Source organism: Columba livia, chromosome 1 (genome assembly GCF_036013475.1).
Source record: "Columba livia isolate bColLiv1 breed racing homer chromosome 1, bColLiv1.pat.W.v2, whole genome shotgun sequence".
NCBI lineage: Eukaryota > Metazoa > Chordata > Aves > Columbiformes > Columbidae > Columba > Columba livia.
This window is the reverse complement of record NC_088602.1, coordinates 33,463,174-33,481,476: the sequence shown is the minus strand read 5'-3', so window position 1 is coordinate 33,481,476 and position 18,303 is coordinate 33,463,174. Positions and strand designations below refer to the sequence as shown.

Below are 18,303 nucleotides of genomic sequence, written 5' to 3'. Positions count from 1 at the left end.
AATAAGGAATATACTGAAGTAATTTTTTCCTGAATAGAACATGTATAAGAGAATTCCTTAAATGATCAACGGGTTTACAGTTCATGAATTCCTGAAACTACTATCTCTAAATACGATCCCAATTCCTCCTCTCCCTTTCCTTCATCTAAAGTCTGTAAGACTTTGACTCTGAAAAGAAATCAGGACCTTTGTGGCTGACAGTCTTGAATACAACACAGCCTTATGGCACCGCTTTCCTAAAAAAGAAGACCAATGCTTTTCTTCCATAGCAATACCTGCTGCATGCCTTGCATTGTCTGCTGCAGGAACTGCAGCTGCTGGTCCTTTGTAAGGCTTTCTTCTGTTCGGAAGAGCTGTCCTTTCTCCTGTTTCAGGAGCTCCACCTCATTCCTGTAAGCGTCCAGCTGCCATCGAAGACTATCATTCTCTTCTTTTAGCGCATATGCTTGGGCGGCTAGAGCTAAGAGAAAATGAAAATGTGAAGAAATCAGTAAAATGGATTGTTTCCTTACAAATAATGCAGAGGACATTGTCAGGGGAGATGCTAATACAGCTGAAAGCCAGTGAGAGACATTTCGGAGCTGAGACAAGACCCAGCAGAGCTGAAAATGATTAGGTTCTGGCAAAGACTGTTGCTGGGAAGTTATTTCCTAGGATGGAAGGAGCCATAAAGGGACCCTGGATAATTCAAATGCTACTTGCAATCTGGCTGCTAAATTTAGGCTTATATTTTAGGAATAAACTGGCATGCAGTCCAAGGGCAAAGAACCCACCAACTTTACACCATTTTTCCCAGTGATGTTGTAGGAACTGATAAAACTGTTTAATAATTATACTAGTGTAGTGCCCAGATGTTCCGATCAGATCTGTGCTAAGGAACTTCCACTACGTAAAGTTGCTGGATTTAATCCCATGAGAGAAGAAGCACAGAAATTCCTCTCCAATCTCGCAACAGACTACTTTGTAGCAATGGTTATGAGGAACCATTTAGACAGAAAATAATGATGTAATAGAGTAAAATTATGTAAAATGCAAATGCTCAAAAAAGTGTTGGCACTAGAAGAACATTACTACGTTAACAGCATTGAAAGACACTTAAGTCATTTCCTTAGGAAGCTCCATTTGGCCCCTTTTCAATTTAGAATGGCATTTTTATTATCATAACTGATAGCAGGTGTTTGTGAAGAAATCGATTAGTATGCAAGGTTGGAAATTACATTTGCCAAATGACTTGCACAGTCTGCAATATAAGCTAAAAGTTGTGTAGCAAAAGACATAAGGCTATAAAGCATGTACTAGGAACATTATTTAAATAAATTATCCGAACATGAATACATATAGGAAAGTGTGGCATTCACTATTTTAGGGATGTGGTTATCATCCTATAGGAGAACCCACTCCTGATAGTATTTATACTTGGCAGTAGCAGTGGTCATTTGGCACAGCAAACTGCCATACTATACTATTTTCCTTCTTGGAACCTGGTAACACAACAACATTACAGAGCAGCTGTAATTAAAAACCAACGATCTACCATAGCCAATTCTATCAACGTTTGGTAACTGAAGCACAACCAATTTACATTCCTGATAAAATGATTTTAGGCTTGGTATCGTGGACTTCTTTCCTGCTCACCTACAACAGTAATATGGCTAAACTCCAAATTATAGGAAATTGTATATTAACTTCATTTAATATTAGGCCTCTCTTGACTAGACCTTTCACAGATGAAGAGCCTCCTGTTCCCCATGATAATATGATTCAACAAGTTTGTGAAATTAGATCATCACTTAGATAGAATGTCACAATATTAATTACCAATAAAAATGTTTTATCTTTGGTAGGACAAATCTACCTTTTACTCAAATCATTTTTACTAATTTTAAAATAGTACAAATGCATTATTCATGATAAAGTACAGTTAGCTACTATTCAAATACAGACATGGATTGGTTATTGTGCTTATTTTGGATATTCTACAGAATCTCTCTGGAAGATTTAGCAACAGTTACAGTATTGTTACATCAAATTAAATCGTTCTGAAAAGCATGTAATCATCCTTCCATGACAAAATTTACCCTCAAGAAATTGCAATTATGGGTCCAATGGGCAAATACAAGGATGAAATCCTTTTTTTTTTTTTTTTTTTGGTAAGAGCCAGCAAGCTGTAATAAAAGGAAAAAAGGCAAACAAAAACCTCAGTCTTCTAAAAACTCAAGTCAAAATTAAACAGTTTGGGTTGGAAGTTACCTCTAAAGATCATCTAGTCCAACCTTCTTGACATGGACATGGACATCTTTCATCAGATCAGATTTCTCGGAGCCCTGTCCAACCTAACCTTGAACACTTTCAATGATGGGAACTTCTCTGGACAACCTGTTCCAATGTCTCACCACCCTTATCATAAAAATGCCTTCCTTACATCCAACCTAAATCTCCTCTCTTTCATTGTAAAACTACTGTCCCTTATTCTGTCATTATAGGCCTTGTTCAAAAGTCTCTTTGTCATTTGCATCCTCTTACTGCTATCAGTTAGACTCTCCCCCAATGTAAAAATCTGTTTTTTTCAAATGTAATACTAAATTTTAGCCAGAAACTGCCCATCCTTCTGCTCTCTGAGAGCATGAAAGAAGACCATCATGGGCACAGTCAAGTTTTACAGTGGCTTGGGAGCAGTAATTCATCTGCTGTCCATCACCTAATCCATCTCTTAAACTTCTGAGAGCTTGAGAGCTGCTGCATAAGTGGAGGCCATAAGACCTATGTACTTGTTAATCACTATCCCCACTGAAATGTGGGTTAGGACCCAGATTCAGCTGAGGTTCAGGCTGCCTGACCTGGAAAAGCTGCTGTCATGTATTTTTTGGGTCACACTCTTGCCCAGTAGATCTCTTTCTCCTTTTGTCCTCCCAGATGAGTTCAGATGAGCGGGGCTAGGGACAGCAAATTAGGGGAAATAGGAAGGGCTATGGCATATTGCAAAAGTAAGTAACATATAGGACATGTACCTGCTAGTATTTGAAAAACAACTCATCCAAATGGAGCAAGTCACATTCTATATGGGCAGTGAAGGTAACCACCCATTTTACCTTTAGAAACACAAACAAGCTGTTTTGCTGCTAAAAATTTCAGGGTGGGACTTCTGAGTACCATTATTTTATTTTATTAATTTAAAATTAGTTTTTTTATACCATATTAAAACCTATATGACAATAATTACATCTCAGTACTACCGAGAAGTCCCATCCAAATATGGGTGTCCCATTATTCTAGATTCTGGACACCAGAACACACAGGATGTGTTTGGAAGACGTTACATTCTATTTTAAAATTGATTTTAAAATAGCCCAAACAACCTAAAGTGAGAGAATAAGAACAGAGTGGAGATAAGTTTCCAGGATTCCCAGAAGTGTGGAATTTGTTATCATTCTGGTGATCTTCATAGCTATTCATAGCAAGCAAGAAAGATGGAGTCTAAGGTAGAAATATGTCCTTAAATAAGGAGGACGTAACACATATAGCAACAGTGTAACAATGCTAAATTGTCACAAGCTTTAAAATGAATTAATTATAGACAAGAGTCCACAAACTGTTAAATACATGTAGTTCTTTTGCTATTTAATTTAAAGGTACAAATAGCCAGTTCTTAATATGTGCTGACAGGGTGGTTAGCAAAAAAGGAGAGTAAGTAAAAGAGAGATGTCTAACGGGCCTCAGGGGCTCGAGCTCATTCAGCACTTGGTAACTATTTTAAACAGTATCAGAAACACTCTTTGTGTTGACCTAACACAACTATAATTTTGAGATATTTACATTTTAGTGCACTTAAATTAAAATAGTTCTGGATTCAGATCAGCATCTTTTTTGATTCCAAACAAAATATCTGCTCTATACAAAATGAATTATAATTTATTTTTAATAATACTTCATTTATAATAATTATAAAGGTTCTCCCCCACCTCTACTATGCCCTGGTGAGATCATATCTGGAATATTGTGTCCAGTTCTGGGCCCCTCAGTTCCAGAAGGACAGGGAACTGCTGGAGAGGGTCCAGCACAGGGCAACAAAGATGATTAAGGGAGTGGAGCATCTTCCTTACGAGGAAAGGCTGAGGGAGCTGGGTCTCTTTAGCTTGGAGGAGACTGAGGGGTGACCTTATTAATGTTTACAAATATATAAAGGGTGAGTGTCATGCTGATGGAGCCAGGCTCTTCTCGGTGACAACCAATGGTAAGACAAAGGGGTAATGGGTTCAAACTGGAACACAAGAGGTTCCACTTAAATTTGAGAAGAAACTTCTTCTCAGTGAGGGTGCCAGAGCACTGGAACAGGCTGCCCAGGGGGGTTTTGGAGTCTCCTTCTCTGGAGACATTCAAAACCCGCCTGGACGCCTTCCTGTGTAACCTCATCTGGGTGTTCCTGCTCTGGTGGGGGGATTTGACTAGATGATCTTTTGAGTTCCCTTTCAATCCCTGACATTCTGTGATTCTGTGATTCTGTAATATGCCATTTTATTACATATTATATAAAGAAAATAACTTTATTGAATGTTAAATTAAAATAATAGGAGCATTTTTGGGGAAAGGGGAATCTGCATGTTAAAAATAATCATTTTGCAATTTTTTACAGAAATTTTTGCTTTGACTTCATTGACAAAGCTGATGAATGTATCTATAGTTGAAAAAAATTTATTCTGCTCATCTCAATGGAACTTCTCATGCCATTTTAAGTTCAGTAGTTCAGATACTCATGTACAGAATCCCTCTCTGAGACATGCTAAAGAGCATCTTACGATTAAAAGGCAACCAATGCTGAAAGCATTTACAGAAGAACTATATACAAGGAAGCTGTATCAAAAGAAAACTCTGATGAGAATCTCAAACAGCTGCCCATGCTGCAAGCGGGAGAAAATATTCCTACTTAAGCAAACACAGCTGGAAACCAGCTCAATATGCGCTTTACAGCATTTTCACTGAGGGATGCAAAATGATACCTGCCAGTCTCAGAGAAGTGGCTGGAGGAAGATTAGACATATGTAAGTGGGGGAAACCTTCACACTGATACTTTGAGGACATCTAAGAGGTTAGTGTGACTCCCTTGTGCTGAAGCATAAGTGCTATATACAATTTGGCAACAGCCTCAGTAGCAAAATAGACTCCAAGTCCAGGCTAGACTCAAAGCAAAAAGAAACATTTTAAAACAAAGTGAGTGGCTGACCGGAAATCCACTGAAGTCTAAGGATAGACTCATTGACTGATGACTCAGAACAAAACAATTTTTACTTTTATACAGCATCTATCTTGGACAGTTAGGAGCATAAGTAAGACTTCGCAGGTGATACAGGGTAATTGTATTTTATCACACCAAATTCTTTGCAGCCAGGAAATAAAGTGAGCACCCCAAATCTCTGAATGTATTATATCTATCTATAAAGGAAATAAGGGATAATTTGAAATTTTCTACCAGTTCTACTAATGCACACCTGGGCTGTGCCTTTCCCATTAGATGATGCCCTAATAACATTACAGTTAACATTCATGGCAGATTATTACTTTGCATGCTGGGGACACTTGAGCTGAAATGCAGAGGCAGTAACTTATCTCAAGAGTCTGAGGCAATCTGGAAAGAGTGACTGAAAAACAAGTGAGCAAATACTAACAACGAAACCAAGAAAACCCTGTTTAATATTCAAGAGCACAGACTCCCCTTAAGTCCTACAAGCAGAACTTCTTCTATACATTTTTTTTCCTGTAGATTCTTTTATACTTGTACAGAAATAGATCACAAAACAGACGACATCTGTACTTATTTGTCTGTCTTCGGACCTTTGGTTCTAGCTTCTTTAGCGGAATTTCTCAGGGTTTTGGAACTTTAGCCAATGTATCAATGCAGTGACATGGATGAAAGCAGATGAACAGAACATTCCCAAACCTTCCTGTCATCTGAGATCAATGTATGCCATTATCCTAATTTTTTGGCTTGAAAAGAAGGTTTAAAGATATCTAATGCTCCTTTTGATAACATCAACAAGGAAAACATCAAAAACTGTCAAAATGATGGCTGTTATTATGGCAATTTTTTGCATCACTCTTATTGCAGAGCATTTACAATGTCAAAAAAGCCATCTTGCAAAACACAGCTACTTCTTCAAAGAGTTTTCAGCTTGAGGGACTGAACAAATGTGAGACGAGAGAAATAAGGACACAAAGTTCACAACTATAAATATAAACAATAAAAGTAATCCTTGGCCTCTAGCTAGCTTGCTTGTTTTTCAAATAAGTGAACTGTGAAGCGGTACAACCAGGGAAAATCAGCAAGGAAAAATGTTCTGAAGGATCTGGAAGGGCATGAGCTATGTCTTGATGCTGTAGAAAACAGGGTAAGTTATACAATAATGGCATTTATCAGTCGAAAAGAAGGTGGTCTTGTCAGAAGTATGGCTTGGATGGTCTTAGGTGATATATTGTGGGATATCTTGATAAAGGGCTCAAGCGAATGCCAAAGAAAAGGAACTCCTGGAAGTTGAACATGGGGTCACAAGGTTTGGGTATGAATTTTGATAGAATAAAGGCAGAGGTCAGATTCTAGGATGAGCTAAATGGAAAAAAAAATAAAAATTTTGGACATGAGTTCAATACGAGAAGGAAGAGAAAAGGAAGTGTGGTAGGACTTCTGATAGTGGCACTCTTAACAATTACTGCGTGTAAGGAGGAAGAGTTCAAAAGTGAGAGAATACACTGAAGTGCGCCTCCTGGCACATCAAGAAAATGTGACATAAAGACTGGGGGTGTCTTGAAGGAAAAAATTTTCAGTTTCATAGACTAGACAAGACAACTGCACTCTCATTCATTTTTACCTTGGAAGGCTCTACTTAGTCCTCCAGCCCACAGGAAATTAAATTTCGTGCTACAATCTGAGGATCCCGTCATGGTGACTCAGTGGCAGGGTGTGTGTGAGGTGATGCCAGTGAGTGACCCACGCCCAGAGGTGGATGGGAAGGTTGGGTTTGCAGGAGGTCTAGAAGGTGGTGGGAAGGAAGGCACGGCCCTCATTGCAGACAACAAGCTGGATGGCCTCTGAGGTGAGGGGACACACTGAGCAACTAGAGAAACTTTAACTTACGTCTTCACTAGTTGTCACTTTCTAGTAGAATGAGTTGCGGCTGTCATTAGCCACAACTGCCCAGGCATAGATCCTCTTGTCTCACACCTGACTTCTGTAAACCCTACCATAAAAACTGAGTTCTGACAACAAGTCTTAGTTACACATGCTCTGTATACAGTTCAAAGGTGTTTGGGAAAGTGAGTCTTTGATGTTATCTCCAAGAAGTTTTCTGGAAGAGTAAGACTAAACTACACCTTGATCACCCAGAGGCACCTTCTCAGCCCCCTTTACAACAATATCAGGCTCCTGAGCCTTCTGATATCTAAAGTGGTTTTGATCCATTACCCTGACTTCCTAGAAGACACTTTTTTTTTTTTTTATGGACACAAATAGTGCTTGGATGTCAATGTCGGGTGCATAGAAATATGTCTGATATTAGCAGATAAATGCAACATTATTCCTATACTGCATTCTTTAATAAATGCTTCTTCCATTGTTCTCCCATGTTTCCACAAAAATAGACTATGTCTCTTGGCCTTTTTAGAAAAAAATCCTTTGGTTAAAGCTTGAAAGCAGCTAGCTAACTAGCCTGAATAAACTCTGAAACCAGAATTAGAATGGTATAAAAATAAATAATTTGGGGCAATTACAAGCTAATCTAGCTATGAACGGTTTTTTTCTTTCCTGCTTCATACATAATGTAACCAAACAATGAACCAATTTCCACATTTTTTTTCTAATGTTAGGCACACTTTATTTGAATGTCTCGGTACCTGCAAATTTAAACTCTAAGGGCACTAATTATCCTATATGAGGAGGGGTTATTGTCATTAATGTTAGTGTGAGTTAAGGCCCACACACTGGGAGGGAGATTTACTCCTTTACAAAACCTGCTTTATTCAGGTGCATTTGCTTCAAAGCCCTTTCCTCACCATGCAGTCTACGTTCAATGCAGAGAAGTTCATTATACCAGTTACATTCATGATGATACCAGATGTTCAAATTGAATACTCATGAGAATTATTTTCAGGCTTCTTATTCACACAAAACTTGCTGGCAAAAAATTAGTAAATGGAAGGATGCTGCCAAATATTAAAAAAAAAAAAACAAAAAAAACAAAAAACCAAAAAGAATAAAGAATAAAGAAAGAAAAAAGAACAGTTGCACCATCATTTAACTGCAATTTTATCCATCCCATCCAGTACAGACAGATGTAATATTTGAGAAACCAAAGCATTTCTCTGAAGAGAGATTTTCTCAGTTTACAAAACTTCTCTCTGTTTAGTAGACTTCAGCAATAGCACTTTCCTAGGTTTACTACACAAGGCTCACCAGTAATTTATGAAGGCTTATTATTTCTTGTGTAATGAAGCATAACTCTTTGCAAATAGCAAAGAAGGTTTAGGGAAAGGAAGGGAAGATTACAGTCCAGCTGGGCCTAATAACAAAAGGTAGCATGCAAATGCTGGCTCTGCAGTGGACTAAGAATGCCTCAGAGAGCCAAGCTGCCAGCTCCTGTGGTGTTATGATGAGTCTCATGATATCTGACATTTTATTTAAAGCCCTAGAGAGATCATTAACTGAAAATCCCTGCTTTAAGTTTCTGGACTAGTGGCTTCCAGACCTTCCAGACTGTGGATCAGTACTGGCTCTCTGCATTTCACCATGCTCTCACAGACACTGACTTTTAATTAAAAACACTAACAAGGCAATTTAATGTCACTGTTTTAGCCAGTCCTAGGAATAAGATGTGGATTACTTACTACGGTCTTACAAGTGATCATTGGCTCAGGAGCTTAGTTTGGGATCATTGATCTAGACCTGATGGCTGCAGAAAACCCACTTCAACAGTGAACCAACTTTCTCTAACAAGCTCAGAAGACAGATGGCAAATCTCCCACTTTAAGCCAGTTATTCTGTCCCTCTCTTCATACCTTCCTCCCTTTTTCCTTTGTACTTGTTCTGTTCAGTTCATTTCCTCCTTCAGCTCCAAATGCATGAGTCCATCACTTTCTTCCTTTGTAATTCCCACTTCGCTGACTTTCCCAGATGTTTATCTCCTCCATCACTCATACTTATTTTGCACTATGTTCTCCAGTCCCCTCTTACCCAGTTCTGTCCCAGGTAAATTGCAGCATTAAGAGTTTTGGACTTTTTCTACAAAGATGTCACATCATATTACTGAAACGCATATTTAGAATTTGGAAGAGAACACCTTGTTACAATAATATCAAAGCCTGTCACATTTTAGGTCTATTTTACTTGACAACATCTCTTTGGAGAACAGGAATCCACACAGCTCGTAAATGATATTTTGACAGCTGCTAGCTAATCTGCCCTGTGGAGACTAGTTTCTCCAGGTCATCCCTTTAAAGCAAAGGACCCTTGTTTCCTCTCCTTTTTGAGTTGCGTGTCTTCTATCATCACCCATGGTATGTACCAAACCCGACTGATTTGGCTTATGCATAAGAGAGAGAGAAGAGGGAAGAGTTGACTCTGCACAGACAGCTGCGATGGGTGGGCTGTTAGTTGGGTTGGTTGTTGTGTTGCCTTTCTTGCTTGGTTCTCCTCTTGAATGAGGGGTGCAGGAAGCAAGCCATCATAAAAAATAAATGTAGGGGTATAGCTTTGATCAAAAATAGTAGCAGTTCTCAGATATTTTCAAAATTCTGTAAAAATCATTCTCACTGCCTTTTAGAGTATTTGGTCTGTGATGAGATGAATTTTTCAGATACTTATGCTTCATGTTTACTAATAGCTGCTGCCTTAGTTAAATACAATTAATCAAGTACTGAATATCTTTCAGAGAGTCTGCTTTTTTTTCCCTAATTGAGAAACAGAACTGCTACAACACTTTTACAGAGACCGTGGTTTAAAGAAGCAAGCAAAGAAGTGACTTTTCCTCTAATTGACATTAAAAAATGACTGTATTCCTCTAATACTAAAAAATGATCAGAGGAGATTTAAATCTCAAGGGAGAAGGAGTATAATTGCTCAAGTAAGAAAAGCGTTGGTTTCTGGGGAGATGTTAAGTGGCATTTATGACCCTCTCCCACATCAGTAGTGGAAAAACACTAGTTGTGTTAATGGCGCTTTGCAACTGAGGGTACAGACATCTGAACTCTGCAAAGCACAAGAGGTGCTGATGAATGCTCAGTATTTCATATATGTTATGTTAATCTTATGTATATTGCATAAATGGATTGTATATATGTGTGTATACGTGGTACATAAATTATTTAGGATATTGAAACATTCTATATAGGTAAACCTCTGTATAGGTGGGTTACTGATGGGAACTTCTTAGGAGTCCAAGTAATTCCTATATTTTTATTCAAATGTAAACAATAAACACTGGCATTTGCAAGATGCATGGCTGCACTGCTGTTGTTGGCATTTGCATTAGGAATTGCACTCAGGCCCAGCACCACGGTGACAACTTGAAAAGAATAATCTGTAGGACTTGAAAATGTGAAGAAACTGTCATTGCTACTTGGAAACAAGCTTGACAGTGTGCACGTGAATCCCTCAATTTGTCACATTCCTTAGGGAAGGAAGGGTTGATCTGAATGTTTGAAGTGACTGTGGTGTTTTGCATTGTTCTGATTTATAATAGGGAAATTTTGCTCATAAATGTAAAGTGCTTTCTATAAATGTGAGGATGAACCACCTTTGTACAAAATTCTATTGCACCTTAAATTGTAGGAGTGCATTTATCCAGCTGTCTCTCTGACCTTGTACTGAATTGGAGAGTTGCGTTTATTTTTCTTTTAAAATTTTACATGAGACTGAAATATTTGCACAGTTACTTTGGCCTTAGATAACAATGGATCTTAAATACAGGAATATGTTTTTAGCCATTTAGAAAGCATGAGCAAGTGGTCACATGAAGCTTGCAGTTTCTTGATTCTCACATTCAGACATTTCTTGAACCATGTATTCCCCTCTGTGAATGGAAGGATCTCCAGAAGATCTATATTTGCAAGCCCAAACCTCCTTTCTCCATCCTGCCTTCAGCATACATAGTTTCTGCAAATAGAAGCCACTGTGTTTCTCTGCAGTTTAACATGTTTAGTAGGTATTTTCTCAGATACTAGAAAATAAAATGTGTTGCAAACTTGCAGATGACAGGGTTCTATGGAGCTTAGTGGTATTTCCAGTCCTTTCAGAAACAGACAGTTTATTGACATTTGAAAAAAGTATGTAACTTTGAAGACATAACTGTGAAATGTTCCTTGCACCAGACTTTCTGGATAAGTCACTGCTTAGGACTTCGTGCCTGTGAGTGTTGAGCAGAAGGTGAATGCAAACACCCTGAGCAGCAGGCAGTAGCTTGTGGGATCAAGGTCTAACAGCGGAAGCATCTCAAAATATGTCAGCAAAACATGATGAGACAGATGACTGTTTGATAATAAAACAACTTTCAGAGAGGTATTGCTTTTTGCCGTGTTTTTCTTTGACTGTTAAAAGTGCTCACTTGTCTCCAGAGCTCAGAAAAATTTAAGAGGGATGACAGCTTGTATCTGACACATGACAAAGAAGCAATGAAGACGCTGGTGTTGTGGACTAGCAACCACCCAAATCTCTTCAGAGACACCCCTGGTTGACCTGTGAGGTGGGCACTTGGCAGTTGTGGAAGCAGCTCAGCAATCACTGGATACAAGAGCTGTAAAGACATGCTTGGCACAGTTCTTGCACTTGATGCAACTTGCTGTGCATCAAATATGGGGAGGGCTGAACAAATTAAAGGATTGCAAACTATTTGCCCATAGAAAGGCAAAAACCCACAATAATTTGAATGTCTAATTAAAAACACCAACAAAATAAACCACCTTTCTTTTAACACAGAAGAAATACATTTTCCTCCTTCGGAGTTCTATACGCTTATGTTTGAAGAGTCACATGCTGGAATTAGTGGAGAAATGGAATAAAATGATATGGTTTTGGTATGGTATCCAATTCTTCAGTTGGTCCTTTCACATCCAAGAATGCTTTTTTTGTTTTCTTCTTCTAAACCCACATAAGACTGAAAGAAGATCACTCACCTCCAAGCAGTATTGAATCTGCTTGGCTTTCAACTGTATGAACTAAATCCTTCAATATATTAGTCACAAAAATGCTCTGCTATGGATATCTGGCATTAGTAAGAAATGTGAAATGGTATTAATCCAAAGCCAAATAGCAGGACACCATGAAATGCCTCTGAATCTTAGATTCATTCGCCAAAGTGAACCAACATCATAAATTAGTAGCAGTTTTGGGAATTGCTGTCGCCATCCAGCTTCACACATGAGCTCTGCTGGGTGGGTTTTTAACTCCTGGCATTCAGTCACACCACAGACTGCCAGTCAGGTGGATGCACAAGGACTGAGAAGCTGCATGCTTTGAAAAGGAAACTTTGAATGCTTTGGAAACTTCAACCAGCTCGCATCTCTCATGACATAAGGAGGCTCACCAAACCTGTAATTATGAGTATAGAAGCTTGTACTGATACTGGAAAAGACTCTGCTTTCTGATCATTACCTCCTCTGACATCTTAGCAATGGCTGAAGTTTTCTGGTTTTAAGGGTGGATAAGAAGGTATCTGAATCTCTACCTCAGGCAATATCTGCAGGCTTTCCTAATGTGCTGGGGTGAAAAAGGTTTCTAAAACCGATAGGACATGAAATGTGTCATAATTAAGAAAGCCTAAAACCAAGAGCTTAGTTTAAACAATAATAGAAATGATCTTTCATAGAAGGTCAGAAAGAGGGTTTAGGCTGAAGCCCCTCTTGAAGGTATCTGTTCTTTATGCTCTGTTCAGAATCAATCGTCACCAGTGTTATAAACAGGGCTCGTTCTCCTGAAGGCTAAATATGAGAGCAAGAGCACAAAAGCTTTATAGTAGAGAGGGCACTATAAGGAAGGTCACTTTATAGAAAGCATGAAGTGTAATTTGGAGAAGAATGCTAATACCAGCTATATCAGATTGAGAGGAAGCTGAAAACAGCATATGTTCTAATATTGTCTTTTATTGATTTTGCTGCCAACATCCCACTTCAACAATGTTACAGGTGCACTTCAGGATTCTTAATGGAGGGGGATGGAGAAAATCAATATACAGAGCTTGCTTCTGCTCCCATTGAAGTCAATATGAGCTTCATTATTAACTGCAATGAGCACAGGACAGAGTTCAGACTGTTTTGTCGCTTTGTGTTTATTTTTTCTTTCCCTTTTTATTTAACGTCCTAAGGGGCAATGTGTACTGTTATTTTATGTTTTAGAAAAGTCCCATTTAAATAGAGCAAGTCTATGTATTCAGAAATGATGCCCTGCTTTATGAAACCTAATGAAAAATTATAGCCTGTATCCTGAACTGGGAAAGTTATAATAAAATATATAGGATTTGAAATACATTCTAATAACAAAATCATTTCTTTCTCAAAAATATTTTCATTCAGGTATAAAGCCAGTAAAAACAGCTTAGCTTTCACTGACTTCTAAAATATTACTTTCAGTGTGCATTGTTTGCTCTATTACAAAAAAAAAAAGATGCACCCAAACTTCTTTTCACGACTATTTTAATACTATTTACACAAAATGAAATATGCTAAAATTATTTCAAAAAACTATAAGCATAATCTTCATTCCAACAACATGCTGTTAATTTTGTTCTAGCATGAACGCAAAACATATTTTACCATGCTGTCAAAATGAGATACTAAGAATGTCAATAAAATGACACTAAAATAAATGTAAATTTAGATCGCTGTCACAAGTGGCTGCTTGGTTTTGTGAAGATGTTAGGTTGCTATAGCATTTTCCATAGCAACTTTGCATCTTATTACATAAATAATCCCTCGGTGTCCTTAAAGCTTACTAAAAACAGGATTAAATCTATTCTCATATGTAATGATCCTGCAGAAAACCTTATCAGTATGAAATAACCAGAAAACATGATAAAATGTAATCTAGATAATAGTATTTCTGGCAGTTGAAAAGCATCAAAGCGCAAAAGACTTGTTTTGTAGCAAACGGGACATCCTCCTAAAACCCATATTAGGAAAATGCCTTTGAAGTGTCTGTTTTATCTAAAAATTGAAAGTAAGGTTAACCCCTTCACTGCTGTGTCCACAGGACACAGCACAGACCTTCATCCTGAAACTGAGGAACATGCCCAGTACCTGGGACAGGGCAAGGCCGTCTTTATTCCCCAGGGAGGACAGGCTTGGCAGTTGCTTTCACCCCTCATTCATCAAGGCATTTCTGCTAAATTCAGCTGCACAAAAAGCATTATTACAGCCAAAGGGACCTAAAACAAGGGCCATAACATTAGGCCCCTGCCTACACGCTTCCTAAATTTCAGCCTATATTTGTAAGAGCTGTGGGAAAAATGTAATGCATTTGGAGGCACAAAATTGGAGTCTGCCTGATGATAACAGCTCTGAACTGGCATGCTGTGAAAGACACTAGAGCAGACTTTTCCCGGCGTAGAGGGAGTAATCATCTTGTGCTGCTTTCTAGTGATCATCCCTGATGGTCCCTGGGAGCAAAACTGACTGTCTGCTGCGTCCAGAGCATTTCCATTCAAAGGGAAGTTACTGCACTCGGAGAGCTCAAAAGGGTTGTTCAGCTGTCTTCTCTGGCCAGAGAGGGGTCGTCTCAGTACAGTGAAAATTCAGAGATTCAGGTTTAAATATGTTCTCTTCTTCCAGGTTGCTTATAAAACCTGGTTAGTAGATTTTGTTAGCAGCATTTATTTTCCTCTTCATCCGTCTCTATATGTTTGTTACCGCAGGGCTGATTATGACACCAGCTGCTGATGGCTTTGAAATGGTATTGATTTATTTGAGGAAAAAAAGGAATGTTAGCCCATTGATTTTTAAAGTAAATATATCTTTGTTATTTTTCACATTATCTTTAGGAACAAGTGTTTGAAAGGAAAATGGGCAAATTATGGGCTTGTTAAATACCAGTATCACTTTCACAAAATCTGATGCTGAAAAGCTATGGGATGGAGCTAATGACAGAAAAATAAATCAGACTTTTGTTAAAATCTCCCATAAAACCTAAAAGATTAGATTTATAAGAAAGGAAAGGAGAAATCCCTGACCCTGGGATCAGTAGGAAGAAGAACATCTAACAGGAGATCTGTCGTGACACCAGGCCAGTTGGAAGAAAAGGAAAAGCAAAGCTCAGCTCCACACAGCTAGGAGTCAGCAATTTCTATTCAAAGTTGTAACAAGCTATATAAAGCTTTCCTACCAGTTTAATCCAGCCATAAAACACAGTTTCCATTCCACGTGTGCATCTCTGCATTCACGCAAGCCTTAGAGAAAGCAAAAAGAGGATTGAATTGCAGAGAAAAGATGAATAAGCATCACACAGATCGCTTTGGTGTTGTTTCACGCTTTCCTTGAAGACTTGCCAGGCTTGCAACTTTCAAGGTAGATTTAGGAACAATATCACAAAGTCTGCTTTATGCTGTGTGCACCAGGGTGCAATTTTCAAATGCTGACTTTCACAAGGACTTATACTCTTCCGGGGGATGGACTGTCCACTCTTCAGCCTGTCTCCTATGGCAAGTGACTGAGCTGATGCTGCAAACAGGACAGACTGGTTCAGGAGACCATTTAAGATCCAGGCTACTGTTCAATACAGAAAGAGCTTCAATGTTTAAGTTTGGCTCCTACTTTAGGTATGTTTGAAAATCCTGCCATAGAGGATGTCTTTTCTGACATGGAAAGCAGTGCCAGTCTTCTGTGCTTAAACTGGGTTTGCATTACATACCTTGCAATTTATTATTTGCATGCAGTCCCCAAGATGTCATTAAGTTACTTCATCACAGGCAATAGAATGGTGATGAAATACTCCAGGGGCCCAATGGGCGGGCTATTGTAAATCTGTTGAGCTGAAGACAGCCCTATACCAAGGTGGTTATCATCCACATGGACAGAACAGACAGTGGCTGAATGAAAGGAAGCATCATGGCCTCCATTTGTTAGTACAGAACTGAGACAGCACAAATCCATTGATCAGACCAAGCACAGGGTATATAGCAGAGCTGGGCTTTGGCCAAGACTCTCAGATCCCAGTTAAAAGCCTTAATCACACGACCATCCTTCTCATCTTCCTCTGCAAGCACTGTACATTTCTCTCTTTTCCACGGTGCCAGCTGCAGTCTCTTGCTGAAGTCAGAGTTGCTGAAACTAATGGCACATCTCTGAGAACTGCAAAAGGTAGAGATTAACCCACCTCCCCTTAAAGCAAAATTACAGGTGCCTTCTAGGCATAAACCAAACTTCAGCTCTTTTCTACAACACACAGCTTCACTTCACTAATTCTTAAAATTACTTTGGAGGCTTTTACATGTGGATCCTTACTCCCAGTGCCAGCAGGTGGGAGACGAAGCATCCATAAATCCTGATCATTCTGAAGATTTTCATATAACCTCTAGACTCCAGCACTGAATCTCTTTTATTTTTTCCCTTGAGCTAATGCTTCAGTAGCTGCACCTTGACTTTCAAATGTATTAACTGAGTTGCCAATCATCATTATTATTTTTTTCTTAGCAATCTCCCAGCTTTACTTCAACAATCCTCTTGCCCCTTTCAAATGCCGAAATCCACATTGCAGAAAAATCACTGTTCAGAGGCTGAATTTTGGGAAAAAAAAAAATAATAAATTCACTTTAAAGAAATAACTGATCCTACAGGTAGGACTCGCTTAGTCTCAGGTCAACGTTTTGCCACCTTTCCCCATAATGCAAGTGACCCTTCATTTGTGAAACCAGAAGGATTTCCTGTAAACTAGGCATGTATGTTAGTTCAGCCAACTTCCTGAATTCCCTGGGGGGCATTTTTGGGGGGCCCTTCCAGGTACTCCATAGAAGAAGCAGGTAGCGATGCCTTCTTTTTCCTTGAAGATTCAGCTTGCACACAATAAAGAAGGGTACTAACTAAGCCTGAGGAGTGTGACCTGTAAAACACCTGGCAGCGTCCCAGCCCTGCAATGTGGACTAGAGGGTAGAAGACAGGTTCAGGAGACTGAAGGTTCCAATTCTTATCCCAGCTCTGCCACTGAGTCACTGATATCAGTAAAGCAATTTTGTCACAAACAACTAAGAGAAGAGCAATTGGCAGATGAAAGGAGAGGATTTGAGTCTAGAATGGAGGGATGCACTTTGCAACAAATCCCTCTGGAGTTGTTCTGCATCATTGCAAGTAGCAAACTCAAATATTCCAAAACAAATGTGTAGTATAGTAGTAGATTTCTAATATGGACCATGACTTGATCTCTTGCATGGCTTAATATCTTGCATGACTTGAGGAAAAAACTCAAACCATTCTTAGTAACAGCTTTTTCATCCTCTGCCCCAAATCCCCAGAACTTGTTGTGTACAAACGACTCAACTCACTGTAACTCTCCTCTGAAATCTGAATTTCCAGCAATTCTGGTTAAGTGTTCAGGCACTGAAGATATTTTGCACAACTTCAGAGCTTAAATGTGTTGCACTGTGTTTTCAAATGTTGGGGCTGGAATCCACCCTCTTTTTTTTTTTTCAGGGTGATGGATAGATTGCTCTTCAGATATCCTGGAGAAGTTTTGTCCTAAGCAGTCCAGCTGTGAGGAAACATGACACACTCAGCACTGTATTACCTAGATGCTCACATAGTAAGTGAAAAGGGCTTGACTAATAGAAGAAATTACACTGGGAGTCTCCTGAAACTACATTTTACCAAGACAGGATGAGGTCTTATAACCCACCCTAAACTGTTGAATTATTTAAGCCTTTTTGTACTAGGGGTGATTTGACTAGATGAGCTAGTTAGAAAAGACCTGACACAGGAGTTGAAGCCTGGGGGAATCTCTGTCACCTTTTGTAGCTTTGGGGATGGTAACTTCCCAGGAGTCTTGTTCTCATTGTTGAGTAGTGCAGGCTGAAAAATAATGTCCTCAAGAAAATAATCAGGATGGCAGGATGGGTAGTCCAGAACTCTGGAACTATCCAAACCAATTTATCACATCTCGTTGCTTCGACCACTTTTGGATTTAGACTTCTAAGCCTTATGTGTGCACGCTGTCCTTGAATTGAAGAGGTACAATATCTCCTTTGTGTTATTCAAGCCTTGTCCTTCCCATGGTAAAGCATTTAGACAAACCTCTTAAGAAAAAAGGGTTAAAAATAAAGTGTCAATGTTTTCATACTACGCAGAATT

The 18,303-nt window shown here is 38.9% G+C and overlaps 1 protein-coding gene across 16 annotated transcripts in view; it reads right to left on the bottom strand.

The window, feature by feature from the left end:
* Positions 1–18,303, bottom strand: part of ENOX1 (ecto-NOX disulfide-thiol exchanger 1) — a 362,839-nt gene that overhangs the window by 45,627 nt on the left and 298,909 nt on the right. For all 16 annotated transcript variants that reach the window (XR_010470814.1, XM_065054489.1, XM_065054480.1 and 13 more), the window contains one exon: positions 276–460. Coding sequence is in view for 15 of the 16 variants with exons in the window: in XM_065054489.1 (XP_064910561.1) it covers positions 276–460 (185 nt within the window). In the remaining variant the exon portion in view is untranslated. The remainder of the gene's footprint in view (positions 1–275; positions 461–18,303) is intronic.